This window comes from Chenopodium quinoa, unplaced genomic scaffold (genome assembly GCF_001683475.1).
Source record: "Chenopodium quinoa cultivar QQ74 unplaced genomic scaffold, ASM168347v1, whole genome shotgun sequence".
Lineage (NCBI taxonomy): Eukaryota > Viridiplantae > Streptophyta > Magnoliopsida > Caryophyllales > Amaranthaceae > Chenopodium > Chenopodium quinoa.
The window spans coordinates 4,381,349-4,388,154 of NW_018745286.1; the positions used below are offsets into that span (position 1 = coordinate 4,381,349).

A 6,806-nucleotide genomic window follows, 5' to 3' on the forward strand; every position below is an offset into this window, starting at 1 on the left:
ATGGCAATAGGAAGTGGTAACAACAATAATGGAGGAGAGCTGAGTGAGGTTGTGAAGCAACTGGTAGTGGTCGCCCAACAGTTAGCAAGGAACTCGACCAACAATGGAGATGCTCAGGGAAAGCTATTCAAGAAGGTGGCACAAAGCAAGCCACCAACCTATCAAGGAGAGCCTGATCCAATAGTGTTGAAAACTAGTTAAGGGAATTTGAGAAACTGTTTGGGGTAGTGGCTGCCCAGAGAATTCGAAAGTAGGTTGTGCTACCTATTACCTCAGGGGTGAAGCTGACATTTGGTGGCAACAAAATGAGGCTTCAATTAAGGCGCTACTTGGGTTTAACTGGACTATGTTTTAGGAGAAGGTTAGGGACAAGTTTTATCCTAGCTTCTTACAGAAACAAAAGACTGAGGAGTTTGCCAATTTAGCAATGGGAGAAATGTCAGTGACTGAGTACTACACCAAGTTTATTGAACTATCACGATTTGCCAAGGAGTCTGTTGCTACAGAAAAGTCAAAGGCTAGGAAGTTTGAGAGTGGATTGACTACTGATTTGCAACTAAAGTTGTGTGGACAAGTGTTTGACACCTTAGATGAAGTGTATGGGAGAGCTGCACACCTTTATGCGTTGGAGTTAAAGAAAAAGAAGGAGTTAGCTGAGATAGAAGGGAAGGAAAAGAGAAAGGAGGTGGGGCAAAACTCTAGAAACCCGCAGGGTAACCATAATAATTTTAAGAAGCTGAAGTACCAACATAACAACAACAACAACAACAACAACAACAACAACTTCCACAACAACAATTTCCAGGGTAACAATTGCCAAGGTGGGCGAAACTTTAATGGTGGATCTAGGAACTCTAACCAAGGAAATAATAAAGGACCAATGCATTTCTACTGCAAGAGGTGTAGGACGACCACCTTGGTAAGGATTGTGAGGGAAATTTGGTTACTTGTCGCGCATGCAACAAGTTGGGACACAGGGAGTATGAGTGCTTCTCTAAAGATCCTAACCGAAACAACTAGGGAAATAATCAAGGAGGGGCTCAAAGGAACTTTCAGGGAAACAACAACTATTTAGGGACTAAGGGGACACAACAGAATGGAGCGAAAAGCAACAACATTAGGAATAATCAGGTGAAGAGTGGAGCTCTAGGAAAACTCAACGTGATGAGTAGGCATGTGGCTGATTCCACGAAGGATGTTATCACTGGTACCTTTTCTATTAACTCTATTCCTGTTAAAGTTTTGTTTGGTTCTGGTGCAACTTTTTCTTTTATTTCAAAGGCCATTGTTTCAAAACTAGCACACTGTTTGAAACCGTAGGTGTTATAGATTTACCTATAGTTATTCCTACGGGAGGGGTAGTACAGTGTACCAAAACTTTTAAGGATGTACCATTAGAAATTGAGGGGAAAGGGTTTCTGTCTGACATCATCGAGTTTGGGTTAAGTGACTCCAATGTCATTTTGGGAATGGATTGGGTAGTAAGTACAGTGCAGACATTAGTTGTCGATCGCAGAAAGTAAAGATGAGTACAACTGAGAATGAATTGGTAACATAGTGAAACAAAGTGCCCAAGGATCATAACTGTGTTGAAGTTGGCAAAGTATATTAAGAAGGGGCATCCAATATATTTTTGTAGTGTGAGGAACTTAGAACATGAAGAGGTAACCAAGCCTAAGGACATAGAAGTGGTGAATGAGTGTCTGGATGTATTCCCATAAGAAATTCCAGGAATGCCATCCAAGAGGGCAATTGATTTCACAATAGAGTTGGTCCCAAGGACAACACCGATTCTCAAGACACCATATCAAATAGCACCCGCAGAGATGAGTGAATTTAAGGAGCAATCGCAGGATTTACTAGAAAAAGGGATACATTAGACCAAGTGCATCGCCTTGGGGAGCACCAGTGTTGTTTGTCAAGAAGAAAGATAGGAGTATGAGGTTATGTATTGACTATAGGGAGTTGAATAAGGTCAGCATAAAGAACAAGTACCCATTACCAAGAATTGACGACCTATTTGACCAATTGAGGGGCGCATCTGTGTTTTTTAAAATTGATTTAAGGTTTGGATACTATCAATTGAGGATCGCAGACGAAGATATTCCCAAAAATGCATTTAGAACAAGGTACGGGCATTATGAGTTCACAGTAATGCCATTTGGGTTGACAAATGCTCCAGCAATCTTCATGGACTTGATGAATAGGGTGTTCCATCCATTTATGGACAAGTTTGTTTTGGTATTCATAGTTGATATACTGGTGTATTCAAAGAATAAGGAGGAACATGTGGAACATTTGAGGGCAATTCTACAAACATTAAGGGAGAACAAACTTTATGAGAAGTTTTCCAAGTGTGAGTTTTGGTTGGATAAAGTAGAATTTCTAGGTCATTTTGTGTCCAAGGATGGGGTAGAAGTAGATCCATCAAAGATTGAGGCAGTGAAGGGATGGCCTACGCCAAAGACGGTGTCTGACGTTAGGAGTTTCTTAGGTTTAGCAGGGTATCATAGGTGTTTTGTGAAGGACTTTTCTAAAATTGCTAACCTTATGACCTCTCTAATGAAGAAGGACAAGAAATTTGGGTGGGATGAGGAGTGTGAATAAGCCTTTCAACTCTTGAAACAAAAGTTAATTACAGCACCAGTGCTTACACTGCCAGATGGTAGTGGGATTTATAATGTATATAGTGATGCATCTAAGAATAGTCTAGGATGTGATTGCATATGCATAAAGACAATTAAAAACTCATGAAGTAAACTACCCTACTCATGACTTAGAATTAGCTGCAATCATTTTTGCACTAAAGATTTGGAGGCACTACTTATATGGGGTAAAATGTAGGATTTACACAGACCATAAAAGTTTGAAGTACATTTTCATCTAAAGAGATCTAAACTCTAGCCAAAGGAGATGGTTAGAATTTACAACGGACAACGACTTGGACATACAATACCATGAAGGGAAAGCAAATGTAGTTGCTGACACTCTAAGTCGTAAACCAGTCATGGACTGAACACTTTAATAGTGGCTGATGAGTTGTGTAGGGAAATGAGGAAAATGAATTTAGAAGTGGTAGAATGGGGAGTACCAGCAAGTATACTTGTGAATCAGAGTATTCAACCAATAATATTTGATGAGATAAGGGTAAACCAAGTAGGAGATGTTAAGTTAGATAGGGTTCATGAGAAAATAAGGCAAGGGAAAGCTACAGATTTCAAAATTCATGAAGATGGAAGTTTAAGATACAAAGGTCGATGGTGTGTACCACAAAAGTGTGAAGAAGTAAAGAGAAAATTGATGGAAGAAGGTCACAATACGCCATACTCAGTACACCCCAGGAGGGGACAAGCTATACAAAGCCTTGAAAAAGATGTATTGGTGGCCTAGAATGAAGAATGAAGTTGCGGAATTTGTAGCAAAGTGTCTAACTTGCCAAAAAGTGAAAATAGAGCACAAGAGACCGCAAGGAACCGTGCAATCATTGGAAATTCCTGGATGGAAGTGGGATGGTATTTCAATGGACTTTGTGACTTGCCTCCCAAAGTCAAAGAATGGGAATCATACCATTTAGGTAGTGGTGGATAGACTGACTAAATCTGCGATGTTCATACCAATGAAGGAGACCTAGAAAATGGAACAACTTACAAAATCTTACATCAAAAATGTTGTGAGGTTACATGGAGTTCCAAAGGATATTGTGTCTGATAGAGATACTAGGTTTCTATCGAAGTTCTGGAAGAGTGTTCAAGAAAACTTTGGTACAACACTAAAGATGAGCACAACATTTCACCCTGCCACAGATGGAAAAACTGAGAGGACTATTCAAACCTTGGAAGATATGTTAAGAGTTTGTGTCATTGTCTTCCAAGGGGGATGGGAAGATAGCTTGGACTTCATTGAATTTTCTTATAACAATAGTTATCATGCAAGCATTGGCATGGCTCCATTTGAGGCATTATATAGAAGGAAGTGTCGCAGTCCTATGTGTTGGAATGACATAAGTGAAACAATAATCTTAGGGTCTCAAATGATTGATGATACAGTTGAGCAAGTAAAAGAGATTCAAGCTAAGATTCAAGCAGCGCAAGATCGCCAAAAGAGCTACGCAGATTTGAAGCGTAGAGAGGAAGAGTTTGAGGTTGGTGACAAAGTATTACTGAAGGTGTCACCAATGAAAGGTGTCATGAGATTTGGGAAGAAAGGAAAGTTTAGCCCAAAGTATATTGGTCCATATGAAGTATTACGGAGGATAGGCAAAGTAACTTATAGGTTGGCTTTACCTATGAAACTAAGTAAAGTGCATGATGTATTTCATGTATCTTAGTTAAGAAAGTATATACCTGACAAGTCACATGTGCTACAACCTAAAACAATTGAGTTAGATCAAAGCTTAACTTATGAAGAAAGACCTGTCAAGATCCTTGACAGTAAAGTGCGTAGTACATGCAACGAGGAAGTTAAGATTGTAAAGGTGCTATGGTCTAACCAAGAAATACCCTGAGTTGTTTAAGGTATGAGGAGTTACGGGGATGTAACTCATTTTCTTTAAGGGGGGTAAAATGCGGTAATTTCGCGCTTTTTCCCCATATATATTTAATTATTTTTGTGCTTTTTGCACATTTTTAATGGTTATTTCGAGCAATTTTTATTTCAAGGAGACATTAAAGGTAAAAGTATGTCAAAAGCTAAGAGTACAAAAATATTATACAAAGTGAGGAAATAGTTAGATTTTTGTTACTCAAGTTTCGGGACGAAACTTCTTTTAAGGGGGGTAGACTGTAATAACCCGTATTTTTATATGTATTTTAATTTATTTAAATAATTTAAAATGAATTATTTATGGTATTTTATTAATTTAAAAAGAATTATTTTAATTAAAGGTCCATTTTTATTTATTTTATTGTTTTGAAAATATTTTATTTTATTTTAGAAACTTTGGGGCATATTATTTTATAAAAGGAAATTTAATGTCAATGGTATTTAAGGAAAGTCGAAGGACTAGTTTGAATAGGAGAAGGGATCATTAAACTTAGGAAGGTTTTAGAGAGAGGGTATAAATACCCATCACATGGGCAAATTAGATCTTGCCCAAGGTGGAAAATACCCAAAGGTAAACTCTCTCTCTCTCTCCTCTTAGTTTTTCTCTCTCCCTTAATTTTCCCCCTCCCCTTTTAATTTTTTTTCACACACCACCACCACACACATCACGGTGGCCAGCTTCCACCCCCACCACAATCGGTCGCCGCCGCCAGCACAGGGTCGGCAGCAGCAATAGTCGTGGGAGGTGGCGCCAGCCACCTTACCATACCTTCTCCCCTTGTGTGCGTGTGTTTTGTTTTAAAAAAAAAATCTTCTTTTTTTTTTCTTAATTATTCTAGCTTTGATTCAATTATTATTTTTGGGTTGTGTGATGATTTTTATGATGTTAGAATATAATTATTATGTATATAATTTTTAGATTTGTTTTTTGCATTAAAAATCCCCAAATTGAAAACCCTGGGTTTCTAAATTAATGTATATTGATGAAAATTGATTATGGGTGATTGACACTAATAAATTAGATGTTTTTAAACATAATTACAACAATTTTACATGTTTTTATAAAGCTGGAATTTTTATATAAGGTTATAATTATGTTTCTTGAAAGGATATTTATTTACCCATTAATTGGGAATAAAAGTAAGGGTTTTAAATTAATTTTCAGCTTGTTTTAGTGGGTTTATGAGTGATTTAAAAAGTGTATATATTGCTGGAAATTTATATTGAATAGGTATTAATGTCTCTTTGTAATTTTGGGTTGTAGGAGATTTCCAAGTGAGTGACTTTATTTAGTCGTGGCGATTTTGAGATCATATTTAAGGTACGTTTGCGTACTTGGTAATTATGCTAGGCTTTGCTAGTTAATTCCAAGGTAGTATCATGATAGGTATTGGTTGGAATTGTTGATTGGATTGATGTTGGTGATTGATTTGTGAAGTATGAATTATTTATGATGGATTAATGATTGGAATTAATTATATTGGCGTGTTGAATGAACTACACTTTTATCATTGGCATGAATGAGAGCATGTTTAATTAGACTAAATATTTAATTTAGTTTCGAATATGAAAAGGGAATTTTATTGTAGTTCATATAATTTTTATTGATGCTTTATGCATGGGAATTGGGCTATTAAGTGCCTTAGTACATAGGGATAAATTATACTACGGTGCCTATGTGCACTTAAGGTGTTCTAAACACCGAGGGATAGGATTTGCGGTGCCTTATGCACTTAAGGTGTTATTTAAAACCGAGGTAGTTTAAAAAGAGTTCAACATTAAATTATGTGGTCACTAATTATTCAAGATTTAAATTGGTATGTTTGTTTGCTTGAATGATTTATTATAATTGATTATGTTATGGTTTAAGAGTCGTCACCAAGTCTAAAAATATGTAAACAACGTAAAGTGAAAGAGATTACGCACCAAAACTCTTGGAACGTATATACCTTGAGTATGAACATATGGGGGGAGTTATAGGGTTTTATATTTAACCATGAATTCTACTGGGAATATAGGACGCTGTATTTTTCTTTTTATTTATTTTATGCGCAGGACGTCCAGTCACTTCATGTGGCATTTGCCTACCCAGTTAGCTCCCGGCGTAGTTTACCTCAATTTATTTGGGGCAGGGATTTTGGTGGGAAACCTGTTCGATGCGTAATCAAATTAAATAAGCAATTTAGTGGTCTATTTATTTGTTGGTTGTGTTATATGCTTGAAAACAGGTGCAACAAGGTAAGTTGTGTGTTGATAGGATTAAA

At 37.0% G+C, this 6,806-nt stretch overlaps 1 protein-coding gene across 1 annotated transcript; it reads left to right on the top strand.

Moving 5' to 3' along the window:
• Positions 1 to 1,320, top strand: LOC110712075 (probable cyclin-dependent serine/threonine-protein kinase DDB_G0292550). Its single transcript, XM_021890496.1, has 3 exons — positions 1 to 183; positions 356 to 919; positions 1,021 to 1,320. The coding sequence occupies exons 1-3, from the start codon at positions 1 to 3 to the stop codon at positions 1,318 to 1,320; spliced, it is 1,047 nt and encodes a 348-aa protein (XP_021746188.1).
• Positions 1,321 to 6,806: the final 5,486 nt, after the last annotated feature.

Excerpts from the sequence above, each read along its gene's own strand:
- LOC110712075 (XM_021890496.1), top strand. The coding sequence starts at position 1 with ATGGCAATAGGAAGTGGTAACAACAATAATGGAGGAGAGCTGAGTGAG. Across the intron at positions 184-355 it reads AAGGAGAGCCTGATCCAATA|GAGAAGGTTAGGGACAAGTT; the intron begins GTGTTGAAAACT and ends ACTATGTTTTAG. Across the intron at positions 920-1,020 it reads GGTGTAGGACGACCACCTTG|GGAAATAATCAAGGAGGGGC; the intron begins GTAAGGATTGTG and ends CGAAACAACTAG.